The following is a 22014-nucleotide window of genomic DNA, read 5'->3' on the forward strand; positions in this document are numbered from 1 at the left end:
CGGCCGCACATGAGTGGGAGGGAGGAACGGGAGGAGGAGGTCGTTCAAGTTTGCCAGGTCTTCGCCCACTCTTCCATCAGGTCATCGCTGATATCCATAAGGTATCCACGTAGACTGAGCATGCGGAGATTGTGTAAAGGGAATAAAGGCTTTAATGTGTCGAGAGGTAACTTCTCTTCCGCCTCCGTGTCCTCCGGTGTTAATCTGAGCCCGAAACATCGTAAGGAGCTAGGCCAGCGCGAAACGACGTCCTCAAACAAAAGTTTCATGTCGAACCCTGGTTCAGGGGGTGAGAGGCAGACAAAGGTGTCTAGTTGGTCCGTTGATATGTTGACAACGAACGACAGGATGAATGGGAGCGATGCGGAGATGGATAGACTCCTTAGGTGTTTGAAGCCTACGGTTTTCGCCAAGGGGAGTATTGGTGAGTCTATGAAATCCAAGTCGAGGTCTGTAAGCGCCGACAGTGCCCCAACGCGTTCCAACCACGGCAAACTCAGAGAGTCGCCCATTCCTCCAAGTTCCAACACCCTCAGCTTCTCAAAACGAGGTATTAGCGCCATCGATTCCTTCCCCAGGCCCTCTCCCCTCAGTATAATCTTCACCAACTCCGCACCATCATTCAAAAGCGTATACAAAAAAGTCCCACACAATTTATCTTCCACACTTGTAATCTCCCTAATCTCGACTGCTACCAAAGACGGGGAGAGAGAGAGACATATGCCAGAGATGAGAAAATCATTTGAGCTGATGGATGGACAGCGGATGTATTGGAGGGAGGGGAGGAGGATGGGTGAGGGGAGGAGTTGGGCGATGCGGAAGTAGACGTGCAGTGCGATGTCGAGGTGGTCTGGGTCACGGATGTAGCTGAAGTTTTTGACGCGGTTGGCGTAGAAGTCGAAGCGGGACCAGTCGGTTGGTCCTCGAAGGACCTGATGCGAGTTTGCGAGAGCTCAAATTGAGATGCGCGGACTCACTCACGTATGTTCCTTCACATTGTATGAATGATGGGAGGAGTTTGAGCAGTGGGAAGAGAGTATCGAGGCTACACCAGAGGCGATCTAAAGTTTTGCATGTCACTGCTGCCTGCGCTAGGGCATGCTTGCACGCTATTGCGTTGTCCGAGTTTACTTAGCTCGTCATCGTCATCCCACAAAAGATAATCAAATATTTTCAAGAGCAAGTCGGTGTTGCTGAAGAAGTCGTTAGCGTTGAGTTCTTTGTGGGTCGACAACGACACCGTCCGTGATTCCGTATGTCTTCTTTGGTGAACGGACTTGTAAGTAGTAGAGATGACGATCAATTTGCGATCAATCATTAATCAATAGCCTTGCTGATGTAATCTCATCTCAAGTGCTTCCTGCCTTCACCATGACGTCCTTCGCTGACTTTCCTCCGGAAACCGTCAAAGAGATCATCGATGTTCTTCAGGACGATCTACCATCCTTGAAAGCGTGCTCGCAGACATGCCAATCGCTTTTGCCATTGTGTCGCCAACACATCTATCGGACCATCAGCCTCACTCGCCATCATGCTCGTGGCCATCGCTCACGCATGCTTAAATCACTGAGGCTTCTTCTCGACAAAAACGCAGATATTGCACACTATGTTCGAAATCTTGTCTATGAGATTGACCATAATGACGAGGGGGATGACAACGTTCGCGTACTGGAAAAACTCCATCCAGTTCAGACCTTGAAGCTTGATGGTTCTGGTGCCCACTGGAACACATTGCGTTCACCGATGCAAGAAGTATTACTGCGTCTCATTCATTCACACTCATTGACGCGTGTGCGAATTTCCTTATTCTGGAACTTTCCAGTCACCGCACTCATTCCCTGCATCACTCTCAACGACCTCGCAATAAACTCACTTGGTCTTACTGCCGCCACAAAATGTGATAATGACGAGGAGTATACTACCTTTGATCCCGTCCCTCATATAAAGTCGTTCACTTTCGATTGTGCCGATGACCCTTTTGTCACGAAAGTTTTTCATGCCAAACGTTCCACCGGCGTTCCAATGCTCGACTTCAGTAACCTCAAGGAGTTGAATATTCATGCGCGCTTCAAGGACTACTTTGAAGGGAGGAAAACATTGCTACAAGCCTCGGAAGAGCTTGAAATTCTACACTATCGAGGTATGCACGCCGAAATTCGTTTTACACTGGGGATTGACGTTAATGCTTCTAGTGACATATCTGGAAGACGGATGCGAAGATCTGGTTGCTTGGATGAACAAATCCTCCTTGTCAACGTTAAGAAGACTTCATGTCGTGTTGGGAATCAAACCAAGTTTCAAAGACCCCCTGTGCGGTCTTTGCGAGGAGCTCGCTCAATTTGCGGGACTCAACGTAATCGAAGAAATCACCCTGAACGTCTTCACCTGGACTGACAAACAATGCACCACAGACCGTACAAAATGGGGGCGGCTTGACACCGTACTTGCCGACGGATTTCCTATGCTTCGTCGGGTTTCGCTTCACATTGATATCAAAATTTCTACATGTCGGTATGTGGGTGAGGATGATTTAGCGTTCCGTGAAAAGTTACAGAAGATTCCTGAATACTTTCCGTGGCTATCCCAAAGTACCATTATTGCTTTCAAGTTTTCGACGGAAATAGTTGATAGTGATGATGATTGTGCTGTAATGTACTTTGATTAACTTTTTTCGCCCGGATATTTCCCGGGAGCCCCAATACTTTGCTCTAAAATTGCCCGACGCCAGTCTCCTTGAAAATTCGTTTCCCCGGTCAAATATTATTGAGGTCCTTGACGATAGCGAATGCCAGAAAGCGGTCGTCCGAAACATCGTATGATATGCGTGAATTTGTTTGAGTAGATCTGGCGATGGCTCACATTCGTCATCTTGAAATATCTGAAATATGTACAAGTGAATGCGGATCTCGGCGAGTATACTTGAGATCGCAGCTAGAAAAATAGAATAACTTCTGAGCTCGGTGAGCTCGAATCTTCCATGCCGTAAGTGACCCATTAGCACCGGTTTGAGCTCACTACGTGTTCCTATTTACATTATCTTCTCACTGGCGCCCCCTATGTTCGAATAATGTAAATAGGATTGTTCCCTTCTCACAGCCAACTGCCTCTCCCTCCGTTCCGGATGACAGCTTCTCAGCTTCTGGACGTTCATGGACTCGCAAGACGTCGGTTCCGGCAATTAATTCCTCCGATGATGATGGTGAGGGAATTTCTAGCGTTAGCGGTAATCCCCTCTCTGCCTTGGAAGAGAAACGTCGTAGAAATACCGCTGCCAGTACGCGGTTCAGGTCGAAGAAGAAAGAGAGGGAGGCCGCTCTTGAAGGTCAGGTCAAAGAGCTGGAAACGAGGGTCAACGAACTTGAGCGGGAATGTGAAGAATTACGTAGAGCAAATGATTGGTTGAAGGGACTTATCGTCGGCGTTGCTGACGTTTCTGAAGGATCAGTGGTTCCAGCCCCTTGCGGGAACGAGACGACACAAAGATCCTAACGATTCCATCCACTCGTAGGGAGGGTGAGGGTCAAGGTGAGAAGGAGAGTTTGTAGTAATATGAATCAAATCCCCGGCGCCCAAAAAAAAAATTCCTACGTGATTCGCCATATCCTCACTGACACCAAGATAGGTAGGGTGAAACGTTTCCGGATTGGAGAAGGCTCGACGAAGAGAATAGTTGGTCGAAATTGTTTGAATGCTATTTGAGCCATAGCGACCACGGTCACCGTCAAACGCGATGATGGGATACCTAACAATGAAGGATGGTGTCGGGCGTTAAGCCCGGATATGCTATAGCATCAAGTGGCGAATTGGAGAATAAATTCCACGAAATATTTTTGCAATTCTTGGCCTAGAAAATAGAATATACACCATCGAGAGTATGCAAGGAGTACGATGGTGTTTCTGCAGGACGACTGTTCAAGAATCCCGAGCCTAGTCACGAGAAAGGTAGTTGTAGCCGCGTGAGATACTGTAAGTGACAGTCGGTTCAGAAGGTCCATTGAAATCCTCATACCGTGGACAGCTAACGAGTTGAACCTCTCTAGCAATGCTACCTACCCCACGAGGCTTTAGGCTTCGGAATGTTATTCCGAGGGTCAAAACTTGGAACAAAATGTCCAACTGCCAGGGATCCCGCAACAAGTACCGTCAGGGCGTTGGTCGTTCAGGTGAGGAACAGCGAGAGGAGGTTGTGTCGAAAGCTCTTAAACTCCAACCATCAAAGGCGTCTTTGAGTGTCGGCATGACGCAATTCATGTGGGATTTGTGCTTACCAAGTGCTTACTTATGGAGGGATTTGATGTCACAGCAGGGAGAGAGAACCAAAAAATCTGCCCAACGGACACATGATGTTGAATTCCGTCATATTTTGCGATGTCATATACCCTGGCAATTGCATCATACGGTTCCGATTGACTCTCGTGAATCTTCTCGCTCTGCAACACTGGGGGAAGCGAACTGTATCTCGACTGAACACGGTAGTAAGTGGGAGACCGGGTATAAGACGCGCTTTGGACTTTCAAAGGAGGTAGACATGAAACACAGTACCTCGCGGCTGGTTAGACACTGCCATTGACGATTCCCACCGTTGTTTCGCGCATTCCTTGCAACGTCAGCGCGCACGCTTCTTGTTCTTCTTCTCTTCACGGAAAATCCTGCCGCCGCTGTCGTTGTGGCACGAGACGACTTCATCGACGCTGAGGAACTCCAAGTGTTTCCCTCATTCGGAGTCATTGGGTCAGTGACGGGCTCGACGACTCGAGACGACTGAAATCCGTATCTGTGACAACGCGGACAGTATAAGCTAGCCACTTGCCGGAAGAAGTTGTCGACAGTTAGAGTGGTAAGCTTTTGTCGATTGGTCTCGAAGGTTTTCGAGTGCAACCCGTTACAATTAGGGGGTCGTGAGCACCGAAGGTGGCTGGTCATACCTAAAATGTTAAGCACTTTGAAACTTGAAGACGTACTGATCCCAACATGATGTCCAGTGGTCACTTCCGGTGGCGAATCAACCGAATTCCTTGCTTAAACACGCTGCCAAACATCAGTTCTTTGACCGTGCATACAGATTACTGACCTTCAGCCATCCTCGTCAGCTTCTGACCCTCCTCAGAGCTCAGTACAGCTAGCCTCTGTTACAGCGACTCTCGTCGTCGTTGCCTCAGCGCCACAACCATGGCAGCAGTCTCGCCACTGTCATTCTTGGATGTAGGGATGTGAAGTCGTGGATATGAGTGTGCTGTGTCGTCCGTTGGTCGTCCGGAAGCTGCACGAATAGTGAGGTACGTGACCCTGGAAGTCAACACTATTGCTAGGTCCCCTCCTCTCGACCGCCCATTTGGAAACGGGAACAGGTTCGTCAACACGTCGTTCAGCATGCTGAGAGTCGAGATTAAGTAACAGAATGTCTTCGGAGGAGCTGCGAGAGCTTATCCAACGACGCTGGCAAATCCGATAAATACCGAAGCATAGAATACAGTGACGAGACCTGTTACTCGCGGCAGGGCGTATTCAGAGGAGGAAGGCTGATCGGGAAGGCGGGAGCGAAGCTGGAAGATGCAGGAACTACTATGCATTCCCCAAACCTGGGCCAGGCGGAAGAAATGCTTATCAGCACATAACGAACCGAGAGATCATTATTGAGGTGTAATTCCAAACTCCGACCCGGAGCTCACGCCGAACTTTGAAGACTAAATAGGTATATATAGTAGTGCAATAGTAGCGCAGCCGTGCGGTCTGCATCTTTAAAAACGAATTATTGCAGCATATTCAAATGAGATATAATTTTTTCATCAAAATCCGTCCACCACACTCCAACTTTCGAAGCACGCTTCAAGCTGATTCATACTCAGGCTCCGCTCCAATGTATCCAGAACCCTGTAGAAAAATGAGCTGTCACATGTGCGGACAGGGATGGAAGACTTGCCACCTTTATAGCCGAACCTTTTTCCATATCGTTCCCAGAATCCGTGGCAAAGTCTTTCTGTGTATCGATCTTGATTGAGATATTCTGCTGCTGCTGGAACATTACATAAATAGGAAGACTCAAGACGACGAAACTTGCTCGACTGGATGAAATCTTTCCGGTCTTGCTCTGTCCCAACGAGTTCAATGATAAATTATTTCCACTGGTGCTTTCAATGCCGTCGGAGAGTTCACGAATCTTCTTCCGCGCATTGAGTGTTGCGAGCAGAGAGTTTGTATAGACTATATTTGGTATTAATGAATTAATAAATTGTCTGCAGCGAGAAGAAATCTTACGGCGTCCTATGCAGAAGAAAAAGGCGATATAAATAAACGTTGTCGGCCACGCGAGGATCTGGTGATGAATGCTTATTATACATTACATATTATAAGACTAAGAAAGGAAACTTACCGAAACGAGGGAAGCTAAGGCACAAAGGCTGTATGAAATTTATGAGACTGCTTCACGAATGAATTTGGTGACGTGGGTGTACCTGGTGAGAAGTCCGGTATTGACGGAGAAAACCATCTGCGCAATGTTCATTCAAGCCGAGACAAAGGATAGAATAAGCACGTACGAGTTTAGTAATGATTGTATCCGATCTGGGTGAGAGTGTTGATCCATGCCAAGAGGGGAACGGTAAATTTGACAATACCTGTGGAAACCAGTGCGAGAGCGGTGTAAGATTGTGCACAATGAGGCGGCGATGACGATGTCGGCCGCCGCTGCTAGAGCGTTGGTTGCGAGCGATAGTCCCTATTCATTGGCAGAGAAATTGATGTTAGAGGAATATGAAGTCTAATAATTACTCTTCACCTTCAGGTGAGCGAGTTGAGCGAAGGTTTCAAATCGTAGCCTGTTTTTGCTAGTTACTACAATTGAGGCAGGTCAGGAGGTGGGTCACTTACGATATGATCGTATAAGCTAATTGAGTCAATCAAGTCAGTAATTTCACAAGAGAATAGACCATTGCTGAGGACCTAAGCTGACTCCTGTTGCGCAATTGGGCAAAACGGTACTTAAGATGAGCAACTGATGATGACGAACCAAACTCCCCGAAGATAAGTAAAACCTGTGTCACTGTTAGCCGCAGTCCACGGTTCAAAAATAAGCACATACAACGATGACTATGAGCCACACTTTTCGATCGCTCACTGTAAATTTAATGAGATTTAATGGTAAAAAAATTATAGTCAACGGAAACTGACATCGCCAGATACGCGTTGCGAGGAAGCTATAATGTTACAGAAGTCAATCAAAAAGGAAGTTTAGAACGGGAGGGGCTCGCCATTGCACCATGAACGTGGTGAGTCCCTACCAGCAAAGTGTGATTCAATTCGCCCACAAGTGCAAATAATTGGGAGACGCACGTTAAATAAGACCTCAACCAACAGTGTTCTGTATTCAAAGGTCGACGAGTGAGTATAGGAGACAAAAGCATCATCGCGTACCGAACGAGCTCGCCACGAAAAGACACATTGCCCCAATTTGTGATGGTATACGTGTAAACTGCGGGGAATCGTCAACTAATCATACGGCGATAAAGTCGGGATAATTCTACCGGTGTGAGTGATGAGACCTTGGTGTATGGTGTCCGTAAGCATCACAGCCCCAACCTATGCAAAACCATCACTTCAAGGGAGAAGTAAATTTCAACGTTGATATTTACCAGGGCTTTCAGGTGCCACCGATCGCTTTGGTGGGTAAAGTAGTACCAGGCTTGAATACAAGAAACTGAGACAGTCCCGTCAGAACTTTGAGAAACAGCGAAGGGAAAAAGGGATTCAGACCCCCAAAAAGGCTGTTGAGCAGTCAGCAGAACGGTTATAAATGGATATCATAGACACTTACCATCCAGAAACGACAACCCCGATATAAGCTGCACCCAAACTGTGTTGAGAGAGAGATCAGACGTCTTGATATTATTAGCTTGATTGGTACGCACGTATCGTTGAGCACGATTTGTGATAACGGAGCGGAGTCAGCCATATCAACGACTTGAGCTTGAACGTCGAGGGAACGCGATCGAACCGAACGGAAGAATGCTGGGGAATTGAGCTTGAGCTTTTATATTTTCGGCCGCATGGTGGTTCTTGGGAGATTTCACCCACTCAGGTGCGGTGTGATCTGGATGATGCCTGCCATCAAGGGAGATATGAGTATCTCGGATAGAGCCGAAACCACTGAAGTACTGATCTTTCACTGTTTCACACCAAGTTTGCTTAGGTCAAGAACCTCTACTCTGACGAAAGGATAAGGACTTTGGATTTGAAACCTTTTCACATGCACTTTGTTCAGTGCGAAATTTTATGGCCTGCAACTAAAAAGGTACGGTACCTATTCGACCCTTCAGATTTCAGGGATCGCTCTTGTGACTCAATCTGTCCGGAGGTTTTGGCAACCACTTTCGTGCATAACTATATTCTCAGAAACCTGAACGACGCATCAGCTCCCCAAAACATCGATGGCCCTGCGTCCGGCATATTTTTGAGCTAAAGAAGTGATGATCGCAACTCGCTTATTTGCAATTTCTTTGGACGTATCGAATGATTCATGTGATAATTTTGAACTTTGCGGCAATAACACTATTACGGGGGAGAACTGCGCGTTGCTCTGCCTGAGATCTACAATACAACAATTAGCCAGACAGACAGACGTATCGGCAGGATTTGTCGTGGCCCGCCAAATTCCAGAGTTTTTCGGGGCCGCCACGTTTGTCTTTCCATGTTTAAGGGGCCCTTTAAAATAAACATGGGTAATGATGCATGCTTCCAGCCGATCAAGCATGGAGACGTAGCTTGACTTTGTTGGTCAATCATCAATGCCAGTCAATTAAATTCTATCTAAGGCCGGTTTTCAAATTCGGCGAATTCGACGATCATCGAGTTCTCATTCAAAATTTTAAAAACTTGAGAACCTTACTTATCCTGCAGGTTGTCTCGGAGAGGCAGACTCATCTTGGCATCTGGCCGGCGTCTTTCGCTGATGCACCTTCAATGATGATTTTGCATTCGATGTTTCCAGTTGGACCTTTATTTTTATTTTGAAAAAAATGGGACAAACGTTCGGAACGATCAGTCCCTTCAGGCCTTCAAGATATTGAATTAGGGCACGACTTCGTCAAGGTCTCCGTGGAGTAATTTTAACAGTAAGCTAACATCATCCAGGCGTGCGAGGAATTGCTCAAGGGAAGATCAACGGAGAGGAAGCGTATCAAGGGCCAACATAAAATCACGCACCACCATTTCACGTTGATAGCGCACTTTGGAATGCTAAAGCGGTGATTCGCACCATCAATCAATCCTTGTCCCGTATAAGTATGTGTATCTCTTGAAGACTTGAACGCCACGAATTTCAATGAATGGGAATATGTCCCATTCTGTTTTGTTGTTTGTTTCGCATAGCTGTAGCCTTTCTACATGCTACGAGAACTCCACTACTCACACTTCTGATTTTATAGTTACGCTTTTGTAACCTAGCCAGAGCCCAGCCATCAATGGCTCTTCCAAAAAAGAATATTAAGGGTCTTCGTATCCTGAGTTGACTGCTGTTTGCGCCTCACAACTCTCCAGCTTACATAAGTAATCTGAAGCGAGCATCAAGTTTCCGATTGATTGCCGATTGAGCGAAGGGAAACAACAGCTGTGCAATGTTGATAAGGATACTGCGCACGTCTAACGTGTACACCTTCAGAACTGAAGGCCCTTCAAGCAAATCATCCGGGGCACTGGCCAGAGACGCCGTCATCTATCTCTTTGATATCTCTTACTCAAAATATTTCCAAAATATTCAAAAAATATTTCTATTACCATGCGAGTCAATAACCAATTAAACCGGTCAAGCGATCCACTTTAGTGTCACACAATACATAATTGTTCATTCGTTCAAGAAAGGAATCAGGATAGTTAAAGATTTTGAATCGGGCTATTCAGTTGGAGGTCCCAGACACCACGCCATAGCCCACGGTAGAAGCCCAAAAACCTTCCGGCGTAATGGTCCGAAAAGCACCGTTGTCACTGTGGTCCAGTGGCGAACCTTTTTTTTTTCCCCCGTCATAAAAAAGAGGGAGGTTGTGGGATCTGAGGAGATAAAACCTGTAAAAACCTGCTTCGCTCACCCTCGTTCACCACTCAATTGGTGAGCGTTCAGATCAAGAATTTGATTATCGATCCCAGGGAGGAAAGAGGCCCCATTTAAAGAAAACGCGTCAAAATTCCACGTGTCCACCTAGCCGGATAGCTCCCGAACAATGTCGCCGAATTTGCACCTTATGTAATGACCATTGACCATATGTTTTCCGCTATCGAAGCGCCACAACGCCACTCTTGTATCTCACCGGTGATGCACAATCAATTGCTGTAAGAAACAACGGGAAGGTAGGCAGGGAAAGCTCGATAAACCAGATGAGGATATCTACAATCACAATATTATTCTGTACAGCAGTTCGAAGCCGCTTGACGTTTCAGCATTGCTATCAGATTCCCTGCATAGCTAGCTGGTCGCGTCTTTACGATCCGTCATTCAAACCCTCAAAATGTCAATTTGCGACGCAGAAAATCGGCTTCTGGTGGCATCTGGATGAGGGTCTTTGATGTTGCGTCCCTCAAACGTCAACGGCAGAAATGCTCTCACTGTCGCTTGTTTAACAGAAGATAGACCGCCAGAAAATAATAAACGCTCATAAAAACGTATCACAACCGTCACTCTTCTCCAGTGATGATGAGGGCAGCTATTACTTCGATGGAGAATACATCGAGTTTTTTCTTGGCGCTCCACTTATCCCCACCTCGATCGCAAGCGGTTGCACTCTTCTTCACGATGAACAAACTCAAGTTGCAAGGCAGTCTCGTGTCAGCACACGAAGATACCGCACTGCATGTATCCATTGTTGCGAAGTTTATTCATTGGAGCAGGAATTCGTGCCAAGGAGTCTGGACTGTTTGATAATTCAACAATGCGTACATTGGTTGGTTGCCACCCTGCTGGACCTATGTACCTCGCAAAATGAAGGGGGGAAGTCACTTAATATAAAGAACCCAGCTCGAATCACTAAAGGATCATTGCAACTTCCCCGCCCCCACCCCAACGCTTGCAATAGTGACATCAATGCAACCCCGTAGCCCAAGGCCCGGGGTAAGGTGCCAAAAAACCAAATTGAGCCTACAGACTCCACAACGCCTAGAACACGAGTTCAAGATCGGACAAAGCCGGACGGAGGTAAGGAATACCCCAGCAGGGTCTTTGCTGGTCTTTGGGGTTGTAAAAGGTGCGAGAAAGTCCGATATACCGGGTGGCGGATGAGGACGTGGGTGACTATCGACTTGTCTCTGATCCTTTTGCGGCCCGAGATTCCCTTTCTACCTGCATCAGGAAAACTACACAAGTGCTCAAAACAAGCCACCTCCCTGTACAGGCAGAATAATCGTAACGAATTATGGATTCTTGATTAATCGCTTGAGTCCTTGCATCACGAAAGCGGGGAAGTCTTTGCCGCGTCACGGAAGGAACCTTTCCCTTACCTCGCCCCCGCAATGTGCATATTAAACGGTAATCGCCATTATCCGATCTCACTTAAGCATTTAGCGTTGTAGAAACCCCAGTCGATTTATCCGTGAGGTTCGAGTCATGAGACTTTATGGGGTGCTTAACCGCGTGGCATGGATGCCCAACTATCCGTAGTTCATGGGATGAAATCGCCGTGTCCAGCTGACACGATCTGCAAAGTTTGAAACTGGGATGACCCGCCCCCTCCCCTCCCATTTTTGTAGATTTTTGTTACACACCACACAACTCCGCGATGCCGCGCGACCCTACGTGTAATTCGGATTCGGGACTCGTGTATTAAGGATAATAGGTATATCCGCTTCTGCCCTGGATATTGAAGTTTTCAACGATCCGAACACGTTGCTGTGGGGACGGAACAAGAAGTCCAAGAGACACGCGATGAGGACCGAAGAGATTCAAGATGAGTATTAGTAAGGCAGCATTTCCAGAGCCACACAGTTGGGGAGAACGCCATGCTTATTATTCTGGTTAGGATGTGACGTCTTAGAACATCACCATGAATACGTAGGACAATAGATCAAAGCACCTGGAGCAAAGAGGAAAGGACCAGCGGAGGTATCAGATAACGATTCGTGTGAGTGGGCATATTCGGCACCGAAAGAAGTATTGTTGAACGCGGCGGTGACAAGTTCGAATTTGGATGACAGATAGGACACGACGTTTTCAGGGCCATCCCAAGGCGCTAAATAAATTGCACTGTAACAGCACCAAATTTTCCGGAACATAAATTGAACAACGAAAAGGAAAGTGGGATAATGACTTCTCGTCAATAGACAAGCGAAGCGACGAACAGACCAACCAAGACACAGCGGAAACGAAGGTAGTGAACCAGAAGTGAATCGCCAGTGAACACATGACCCAGTTTGCGAGACGATCATCGGAACATAGATGGATATGGTATTCCTCCGTGTGAGTTGGCTATCAAGACTCAGGGCAGAAAAGAGCATGGCGGAGTGGCGTTTCCGGGGTGCATTGAGTGGAAGGAATGAAAAGATGGATTCGAGAGAGAGTCTAGATTCCGCTGAAAATTAACGCGAGGGGCTTGGGCAGCGATATAAGACAGACCTCAATGAGGTTATTTTCCGAACCGAAGAGGAGCAGTGAGAAAGCCTCGCTGGTGGTGGCCTAGAGAGCAGCGAACCTCTGGCGAACACCTGAACACGTAAACGCAACTTGAGAGTCATAAAATGAATAGATAAATACGTCGTTATCCCGGCTGACGGACCGAAAAAAAGAGAGAGAATGAGCAGTCCCAATCCTCGTTAACGCAAGCGGCGGAAACTCTGGATCTAGAGACAAACGACAAATTCGATTCGAACACATGATATGCCTCAGTCGGCATGTAAACGTCATCAGCCATCAGTATTCATTACACAGATAGGGAGGTGAGGTAGATCCGTACTGGTTGAAATGAAATTGTTCAGTCAGGGTAGAAGGCAGTCTGCGAGATGAGGTTTACTTGGTGGGCTGGTCTTCTCCAAACTTTGAGCCAAGTAAGCGAACCTGTTGGGAGTAAATACTTGAGCCTATCGAGGTAGACGCGAATGGTAGGCAGGTGGTTACCAGGCGTCATTCCTCTGAGAACTGGTGCCTGCCTGGAAACCGTATTGCAGGTGAGTTCAATAACATGGAAAAACGACGCACCTCAGATGGAGGGCGACGAACGTAATATCAAGAAAACCTTGAACATTAAGCTAAGGCGCTAATAAGAACAAAAACAAGAAAAAGAGGCTAAGCCAGGACACTCCATAATTCTCACCAGTCGCTGATCACTATTAACTGATAGAAAAAACGAACCTATTTGTCCTGAACACATGATCGACCATAAATGGACTCGATTTAGTATTGAAGACTGCAGGGCGAGAGGAAAACGACCCTGAGGTGGGTAGCGCCTATATAACTTGGAAGGATGTCAACGCATGCCGCTGAGGTCATCCCGAACATGTAAGATATCTGTTTAAGTCATAATGCAGGTGAGTTCAACAGATAACAATGGAATGAAAGACGCACGGCAGATGGAGGGCGACAAAATAAACTCAGAAAACCTTGAGAATCAATCTGAGGTGCTAGCAAAACTAGCAAGCTATTTTTGGGAAAAAGACGCTGAGTCAACGATACTTAATAGCTCACACCATTAATTTAGCAATGAATAAAAAGAGTCAGGACGAACCTATTTGTCTTGAACACATGATCGATCTTGGGAAATGAACGTCATGATATGGATATAGTTAGTAAGTATTTCCTGTGAAATGAATCCAGGGCGGCTGGCCCATGGAGAGTTGGATGAGGCGCTGAGGTGAGGTTGAGTTATTGTCGGCCGGTGGAAAACGCCGTCCAACCGTTGAAGCTTGACCTGAAGCGCCCAGACTTTGAGGCGGGTATACACTCGTTTTCTGAGTTGCAGTTATTTCAGTCAGAAAGGAAAAACGAGAGCGCTGATAAACAAACTCGCCGTTCTGAAGCGAATGAAAACTCGCATTTAGACACATGACGCATCTTGAGAAACGATCCACCGAATTTAGGTATTCCACACCACACGGAGACGTGGCGGCCAGCAAGGGCGTGCCGGTAGATAAGAGTCAAACGAGCCCAGGACGGAGGAGGGTTGCGTGCTGAAAAAGGTATTCTTCCACCACCTGAGAGGATTCATGGGGTGTGGGGTAGTGACGTCCAAGGGGCGTTTACCTCGCGGTTTGGGGGTGGGGTGGGCGTCTGAGTCATGTTGAAGGAATTTGGATTGTAATGTTGGGCTATGTACGAGGAGTTCGAGGTCTGAGAATGGAGACCAATGCGTAGATTATGGTGTGGAGATTTGGAACGATAAAAGGTGGAGAAGGAAGGAACTTAGTCTAGAGAATGGAAAAGTGAATTCGCCGTGAATGGAGAGACCCTGTGTGCTTACCAAGCACTACTTAGCGTTTAGCCACTGGAATGACGCCACCAGGACACGGGTGGCATGTGAACGTTGAGAATGAGAAAATGACCCTGGAGTGGTGACGTCTGATTCAATCCAACTCGAAAGTCGAGTTTTAGACTTGAACATGTCTCATCGTAAGACCTGCATTGCAATGTGTGAGCGTCTGTAACGGTTACTTGACAATTGTCCTTGTTGTGCTTGAGCAGAGTTTAGATGTGAATGGTGGGGAGTAAAGCGGATCACTGGCACAGATTGAGTTGCTGTGATACAATCAAGGGAAGACAAAGCGTCCGAGTCGGCCTCGGGGCGCACGAAATAAAGAGAAACGGGGTACCGGATACCAACAAACACGAGGATCGTGGTTGTCACGCGTCAATGGCACATGTTCACATGGCGCTGACAACCAGGCACGGACCTCGTGCGAGCTGAATTTCTAAAAGGGGAAACGGGCTACGAGTCAGTGCGTTCACTTCACGTAGGTTGTTGTGTTTTGATGCCGACGATCTTGCGAAAATTCGCCGGGCTGTCTGGATCGATTATCGTGAAAGAAGAAGGCATATGATAGAGTGACGCGACACTTGTCTTTTGCTCTTCCTTCTCTGTCATGGCCGCCAGCACTAGCAGCGACCTTTACTCGCCTTTCCAGCAACAGAATATGCCAAACGAAGACAATCCCCCGTCAAGCGAAGACGGCTCTGGTGTACACTCACCAGTCCTGTTCTCCACTTCATACACCGGAGACAGTAATTCATGTATGTCCAATCCACCCTAATCCGCCCTCGCTTTTTATTCATCCGTCAATAAAGTCCGCTATCAGCACGATTCCACCCCGAATCTCCACCTTCCATACAATCCGACTACCTATCCGCCCACCAATCAACAGAGCCCGCTCCTCGACAGTCCAAGCGCCCATAGACACCCCACAACTGCGTTTAACAACAACTTTACCAGAGTCGATTTGCACGCACCGCGCTTCCCTGGGTCCCCTGTCGACTTTCGACATACGGCACCAGCATCATATCCACGACAATCACCCATCGAGGCAGATCATAAACACGTTACGCCACTCGTCCTCCCCGCAGTGGAACGTACTGTACCTTCATCAGCCAGTCCCGTGGCCAGTACATCCAAATGCAGCCCAGTGGCCGCCACCACCACATCCAACACCACCAGCACCGATCATCGTAAAGAGATCTCAACAGCGGTCATCGCTTGCCGTCAATGGTACGTCTTCCTCCTCCTTTGAGATACTCCTCCAACCAAACCCCGTTTATTCAGCCGCAGCCGTAAAATCAGATGCGACTCAACGCGTCCCGTGTGCAACAACTGTGTCCGCAGATCAAACGAGTGCGAGTATGACGCAGTGCCAAAACGTAGAGGCCCCGATAAACGCCCCGGAACCCGTCAGCGCTCATGTAAGAAGCGCCCTTCAGACGGGAGTGTGCCCCCTCCACCAAAGAGGAAAAGAGTGACATCGGGAGGGAGTGTAGCCACTCCCCCTCCGCAGTTATCACAGGCCGACCTTGCGCCTACGAGGGTGAAGGAGAATTTTGGCGATGCGAACTCGAAAAGGGTTTTTGCGGGGCTCCCGTTGTCAAGATATCATCTGGAACATCACCATCATAATCACCATGTGCAGTCGTCTGATTTACGAGACCGCGGTGCACATTTTAAGGTATCGTCGGGCGTTTTATCACTCTGAACCGTATCGCTAATTGTTTCTTTTCATAGCATGAGGTACCTTTATCTCCAGCCTACCGTCGTCCCACACACCACCAGCATCCATCCTCGTCCGCCTCTCCCCCGTACATGTATGACCAAAGCCATCATCATCCGTACATCAAACCTCCCTCTTCGTTTCCCCGCCAACTTGATGTGAACACCTTTCAGTCCCCAGCGGTGGATCAGGAACATGGACATCGTTTGACCCCGCCTAATCAGGGATATCACAAGGGTGAGAGTGAGCAGAGGGTGTGGTGGGAACATATACTGAAAACGCACACGCACGTTCTCCCCTTTCGCTTTCATTGTCAAGGTAGCTGATTAGATTATTATTCTGCAGAATTAAAAGGATCATTTCTGAGATAACGTTCTTGTAAGTCCATACCAATATCATACTATACCGATCAAAATAACCAACAACGAAACAAGGATCGAAAACACATCCCCGCACCTCTCATTCATCCCCTCCGCCTACCTCTTCTCCCAGCTCCAAAACGAAGGTACACCTCATCCGTCGTTAGTGCAGCCAGCGTTCATATTAGCTGCTTTGGCAACTGCGAAACTTATCAAGTCGAGCTCGGTGGAGGAGGGTGCGGAGGGGAAGAGGGCGGCGTTGGTTTTGCGGGCGGATGCAGGGAGGGCGTTGGATGATGCGTGGAGAGGGGGGTGGGTGGATGTTGGGTTGGTTGAGGCTGCTGCTGTGGGTGTTCTTTCTTTTCTCTCTTGTCATTTCTCGCGATTGGAGTTGGACTTGGGCCTTGCCCGTTGTTGTTGACATTTGAGTGTCTTATTCCCTCTGCTTTTCTCCTGAACTTTCTTCTCTTATCTTTCTACGTTCTCTTTTATATTTTCTCTTCAACAATCTATCTGCTTTTTCTTTCTCTCTCTTTCTCTTACCATTCCCCTCTGCCCCGCTTTTATTCTTACTAACGTCTCTTAATTCCGTTGTTCTCTCTGTACAATCCATCAGACTGACTGCCTCATTACAGATTTTAGCCCTCTTTGAATCCTGTGCCCATCCGGACCACACGCCCGACCGCTTCGCTCGCTCGCTGGTAACCCTTGACGAACTGATTCGATCATTATCACTAACGAGTATAGATGCCCACGATCGGGACGTGGTGCGCTTCCCGCCAGGCCAGGTCCCTGTTGTTTTACTTGACGGGGGCGGCGAGGAGGGCGAGAGAAAATGTTCTTGTGTTGGGTTCGCGAATGATTCTCATACGCGAATTGGCGGTGCCGCAGGTGGCGATTCTCATAACGTTGGTGAGGATGCCCATTCTGTCAGCGGTGGTGCTGGTGCTGGCGACTCGCCAACCAATTCCACGTGCTCGCCCACGCTTCCTTGGGACCCCGCGTGGACCGCGAGAGAGATTAGAAATGAAGAGGTACGCAGGCTCTGCTGGGGAGCTCTGGTCCTCGTGGCGGGGTTCAGCGCGCAATGCGCTGCGTTCAATAAGGACATGCCGAATTTTTATTTGATGAATCCTACAAATGTACGTCTTCACTTTACCCCCTCGCCTCATTTCCATCGCTTTCTAGCTCAAATTCCATTCAACTATATCCTGACACTAACTGCATCAACGACAGTACGCCCTTCTGTTCCCAGGCGAAGTATTTGACCGTGTGTCTAGACCCCCCACCTCCAACTCCAACTCCCTCTGCCCAAAAGAGAGCGTTTGGGCGTTGTACTGCCGTTCATTGCTACTGTGGAGCTTCTGCACCCGAGACGATACGAAGAACTTCCGCACACGGGACGACTGCTCCCGCGATGCTGCGGGGAGCTTCTGCACCCGAGATGATGTCTTAGTTGATGAGGAGCAAAAGGCGGAGGATATTCAGGAGACGTGGGTTGAGGCACAGGCAATTGAGGATGCGCTAGATGGGCATGGGTGTGGGTTGGAGGTAGGGGTTGTGTATATGTGTCGAGAGATTATTTCAAAGTGCGTACTTTTTTTCTCCTCCTTCATTTACTTTGAATTGGGCTGATGATTTTTTTTGTTCGACTTTGGTAGCACGCGGATGAAGGTTACCCAAGATTTACGCCGGTTCGTACCGACTTGCATCTCGTGCGTTTTCCTCCCAACGTTGAACCCACGGTTTGATTTAGCATGCATGGTCTGGATAGCGGCCCCAAGAACACCCCAGGCCCCCTCTTTAAGCGGAAGCAGGCGGAGGAATGGTGTAAGCGCTCCTTTCTCCCTTACGCCTTTGGTAAAAAAACTTATCGTGAACAGTGTTTTATCAAGACCAAGTCATACGGCGTGTTACGGCTACGATCCACCAGCTGAATACTCCTGAGGGATATCAGCTGACTCGACGTCCATTTCGCGTTACGTGGTTCTTGAACCAGCTTGCTATGTGCGTCTTTTGTTCGATTTTGTTCCCTTCACATTGCTAAAATTAGGTCGTATTTCCAGATGTCTTATGTTATGGAGAAATGATCGATCGCTTGACGACGCGCTCAAGCTCGCGAAATCCATCTTGCAAATTGTAGATGTGATGAATGCGTTGTGGGAATGTCCAGGTAGGTTTTGTCCCTCTGAGGTGATGTAGGGGCGTTCAGTTTTGTGTTTGATCAGCCAATCAGCAGCACAGCGACGCGCTCCGTCAACGGTTAACAGAAGCATGTAGGATCACTGCTCTTGAACCGCCGCTCCCAGCTAATTATTCAGTTCCTTCTTTCGTTCGTCCTTCGGGTTCGGGTTGATGTTGGGCTTTGATTGTGTGATATTCACGTTCGACTTTGGTTTTTTTGGATCTTTGATTTTTGGCTTTTTGGCCCTTCCTCACGAACAGCTATATATGCGCTTGTGAGTTCTATGTTTTTCGCGGTACTTCGCACCATAGCATCATATCCCCTTCGTACATACATGCATTTGCTTATCCTACTCGCGGCGCTCACCGCGATTAACTCATAACCCTTACCCCTCTCCGTTCATTCTTGCGTGCGGTGTTCATACTACTGTATGAATGAATTCAATTGGGTGCACCAACCCATGGCGGACGTGAGTTCAATGTCCTATGATCGATCGGTCCTCGATCGTTCAGTTGGGTGTACAGGCAAGTTTACCATTGTACCTTACAGTTCAATGGTTCCAACTCATTATGCGTAAATTCGATACTCATTACTATTGCAGATGAATACATTCATAATCAAAATGAACCAATGACTCATGAGCACCCCCAAATCTCTTCCCAGCGATCCATTCTGGGTTGAAGATTATTTCCCTAGTCACATGGATTACAGCGCCTCGATGAATATTAGGATCGGAACTGCGGTCCGCGACTTAGTACCAATTTCCGCCTGCATTTACTGTAAGCTTTTTGATTCATTAGCTTCTGATTGTGCGGCAAAATATGACTTGTCGAGCAGAGTTGCGAGTTTGAACCAATTAACCCAGACAGGAGGCAAATTTGAAAGACTCTGCTGCTCTAGCGTAACAGTCTTATCCATAGACGCGTTCTTAGTTATACATAGATAGGAAATTCTTCGGCTTGTAACGCTACGCGGGCGCTCAATCCCCACAAACCGATCGCCGCACAAATTTGTATGGTTTGCTGGGCTTCCAAACCGCGTCCGAATTCCGATACATGTGGGATTTTTTTGGTAAGCTCGACATGTCCAAATGTTAATTTCCTGCCTTGTTATAATCAATTTGTTGGGACCACGAGCGCTCATACCGTAGCATGTACATGGGCCCGGGGTAGTTATAACTTTGACATTTGAAGTCGAGAAAGCATACTTGCTCATCAGAAGTGTTGCATTCTATTTATAACTTCGTATCATATCACCAGGAATCTCCTTTCGTCATGGGAACACCTTCCTTGGCGCTTAGCGTCAAAAGCTTTCGCAATTTACCGGAATACAGTGTTCCGGCGGTCCTTCGGACAGGCTAAGCATATTTGCGTATTATAACACTCAGACACGAAAATTAGTGATTCTGACCTGGTAGTCACCTTCAACGGTATCTTCTCTAATGGAATATCAGTTTTTCTGAATAAACGAAGTAGAGGATCTAAGTAGTTGTGGTATTCAAGAGAACAAGGCCATGTGTCACAAAATTCACTCCTTCGGACACCGTGTGACAACGCCCAAACATCAGCTTATCACTCATCATCGCTATCACTCTCTTCATCGCTCCCACCCGCTTCATCCCCGTCTTCACTCTCCTCCACCAGAGACGCTTTCAAGACACGCTTGGGCTTCTTTGGGAGGTTCTTAGCCGCCACACCACTCGCCTTTAACGTCTCACATGTTGCTTTCCACTGCACAATGGCCTCCTCATGAGCGACGCAGACCGCTTTCCATCTCTCCTCTAATTCCACCTTCCTCGCCTTCTTACCCGCCTTCGTGACTTTCCTCTGGGCTTTATCCGCCTCCTTCTGCTTCCCCTCATCCTCCAGAGTCCGCTTCTGTAGAACCCACTCAGGAGCAGTAGCATGTCGTCCAAAGTTTTTGGGAAACATTGCTGTCCTGTCTCTATTCTTTGGCTGTTCCTTCTCGAATAAGGCGCGGTTCATAGCTTCCATGCCCATGTTCTGCACAATCAACTGCGCGCTCTGACCACTCATTATCTCGTGTGCCACAGCCAGTTGGACCTTTGCGTGCCCCAACGCTTCAGTCAGTGCGTTACACCGTTCCTCGAGGTCGTGTCGGGAATAGGAATGGAGTGGGGTGTTGGAATGGAGTAAACTCCAGTCAGGCACTGGGAGCTCATCCGGAATGTGTTCGATGACGGGGTCTTTGATAATCCCCTCCATCTGAAGGTGAGTGACTCGTGCTTTCTTGACCAAGAAGGACCCTGACGCTGTGCCAGCCAGTCCTACACCTATGCATCGCATACGCTTTGATGGTGTTGCAAGGTCAGGATTTGAAGCGGGATCGATTCGGCGCTTGTGCGGATTGTTTCCCCTTTCAGGTGAGTCTGATGGTGTGGTACCTGACCATGGCTGGGGCTGATCAGCATGTGAACCAGGAAAGTTTGATGGACCTGCGCGTGGTGGGGAGTCTGGGTGGAGACCAGCCTCTGTGAATTCATAAGAATTGAACGCCCCCATGAAAATCCGAACCGGGCTGGTTTGTGGGAGTGGGAAAGTGGACCGCGTTGATGTCGCTTCCGCCGGTTTCATCTGCTCTGGGGTAATCACGTCGGGATTGAATGGCCAGATCCCAGTCTTCTTGAACGCTGAGCGAATGTTTTCTTCAGTAAAGGCTATGAGGTAAGCACTCCCCCAGACTTTGCCGAAGTCTTCTTTGTTGACTCCCCTGTGATGTAGCGTCTCATGCACGTTGATCGCTTCTTTCCAGCACTCCTTCATTATTGCGAAACAAACAACATCCAAGCCTTGAAGGGCATGGGTGCAATGAGGTGGGTATCCATAGACCTCGATGTTGTTTGCAAGACAATACTCAAGCAAGTCGGCAGTAAAATGGGAGCTGTGGCCATCCACGAGAAGAACACGGGTTTCCCCAGCAGCCTTCACCTTTGTTTGTGGATCAAAGTCCTTCACCATCCAATCCTGAGCAAGGCCACCGTCAGTCCATCCATTTTCCGTGGCGGAGAAGCTTTCGGCTTTCGGTCAGTTCTCTTCTCTGACCAAGGGTTAATTTGGCTTACGAAGCACCAGACACATTATCATCGCCCCACTTCTTCAAGAGCCGCTTCCCTTTGAAAATGATTGTAGGTCGCAGAGCTGTTCCATCCGCGCATATGGTAACCAGGACAGTAACGTTTTCCCGGTTTGCAGAACCTGCCTTGTGCTGCACTTTTGTTCCCCTTCGGCCGACGACACGTTGGACACCTTGGTTAGCAGGTGGAAATCCACTCTCGTCCATACCGTAGATGTT

The 22014-nt window shown here is 48.0% G+C and overlaps 6 protein-coding genes across 6 annotated transcripts; 3 read left to right on the forward strand and 3 right to left on the reverse strand.

The window, feature by feature from the left end:
* Window positions 1-44: 44 nt before the first annotated feature.
* LACBIDRAFT_310364 (uncharacterized protein) lies at window positions 45-1318 on the reverse strand (the record flags this gene model as incomplete). The annotated part of the gene is made up of 2 exons (XM_001887470.1): window positions 45-932; window positions 1052-1318. 2 exons carry the CDS (start codon window positions 1316-1318, stop codon window positions 45-47), a joined length of 1155 nt encoding a protein of 384 aa, XP_001887505.1.
* A 53-nt stretch (window positions 1319-1371) lies between these two features.
* Window positions 1372-2665, forward strand: LACBIDRAFT_310365 (uncharacterized protein; the record flags this gene model as incomplete). Its single annotated transcript, XM_001887427.1, has 2 exons — window positions 1372-2140; window positions 2193-2665. The coding sequence occupies 2 exons, from the start codon at window positions 1372-1374 to the stop codon at window positions 2663-2665; spliced, it is 1242 nt and encodes a 413-aa protein (XP_001887462.1).
* Window positions 2666-3234: 569 nt separating this feature from the next.
* Window positions 3235-3489, forward strand: LACBIDRAFT_239654 (uncharacterized protein; the record flags this gene model as incomplete). The annotated part of the gene is made up of 1 exon (XM_001887428.1): window positions 3235-3489. A coding segment is annotated over one exon (255 nt), but the record flags the coding sequence as incomplete, so codon positions are not given.
* Window positions 3490-5765: 2276 nt separating this feature from the next.
* Window positions 5766-7813, reverse strand: LACBIDRAFT_310366 (uncharacterized protein; the record flags this gene model as incomplete). Its single annotated transcript, XM_001887471.1, has 20 exons — window positions 5766-5871; window positions 5921-6010; window positions 6059-6201; window positions 6256-6313; window positions 6371-6398; window positions 6453-6487; window positions 6537-6561; window positions 6615-6715; window positions 6776-6815; window positions 6868-6883; window positions 6940-6951; window positions 7007-7031; window positions 7079-7113; window positions 7168-7193; window positions 7248-7273; window positions 7330-7357; window positions 7411-7468; window positions 7521-7575; window positions 7629-7760; window positions 7811-7813. 20 exons carry the CDS (start codon window positions 7811-7813, stop codon window positions 5827-5829), a joined length of 981 nt encoding a protein of 326 aa, XP_001887506.1. The 3' UTR covers window positions 5766-5826.
* A 5550-nt stretch (window positions 7814-13363) lies between these two features.
* On the reverse strand, window positions 13364-13713 carry LACBIDRAFT_310367 (uncharacterized protein; the record flags this gene model as incomplete). Its single annotated transcript, XM_001887472.1, has 3 exons — window positions 13364-13477; window positions 13535-13641; window positions 13695-13713. 3 exons carry the CDS (start codon window positions 13711-13713, stop codon window positions 13364-13366), a joined length of 240 nt encoding a protein of 79 aa, XP_001887507.1.
* Window positions 13714-15045: 1332 nt separating this feature from the next.
* Window positions 15046-18873, forward strand: LACBIDRAFT_310368 (uncharacterized protein; the record flags this gene model as incomplete). Its single annotated transcript, XM_001887429.1, has 11 exons — window positions 15046-15193; window positions 15248-15665; window positions 15720-16116; window positions 16173-16444; window positions 16593-16863; window positions 17153-17659; window positions 17754-18106; window positions 18274-18347; window positions 18401-18524; window positions 18584-18690; window positions 18746-18873. The coding sequence occupies 11 exons, from the start codon at window positions 15046-15048 to the stop codon at window positions 18871-18873; spliced, it is 2799 nt and encodes a 932-aa protein (XP_001887464.1).
* Window positions 18874-22014: the final 3141 nt, after the last annotated feature.

The sequence above is a fragment of the Laccaria bicolor genome, genomic scaffold, assembly GCF_000143565.1.
Source record: "Laccaria bicolor S238N-H82 LACBIscaffold_45 genomic scaffold, whole genome shotgun sequence".
Taxonomy (NCBI): Eukaryota; Fungi; Basidiomycota; class Agaricomycetes; order Agaricales; family Hydnangiaceae; genus Laccaria; species Laccaria bicolor.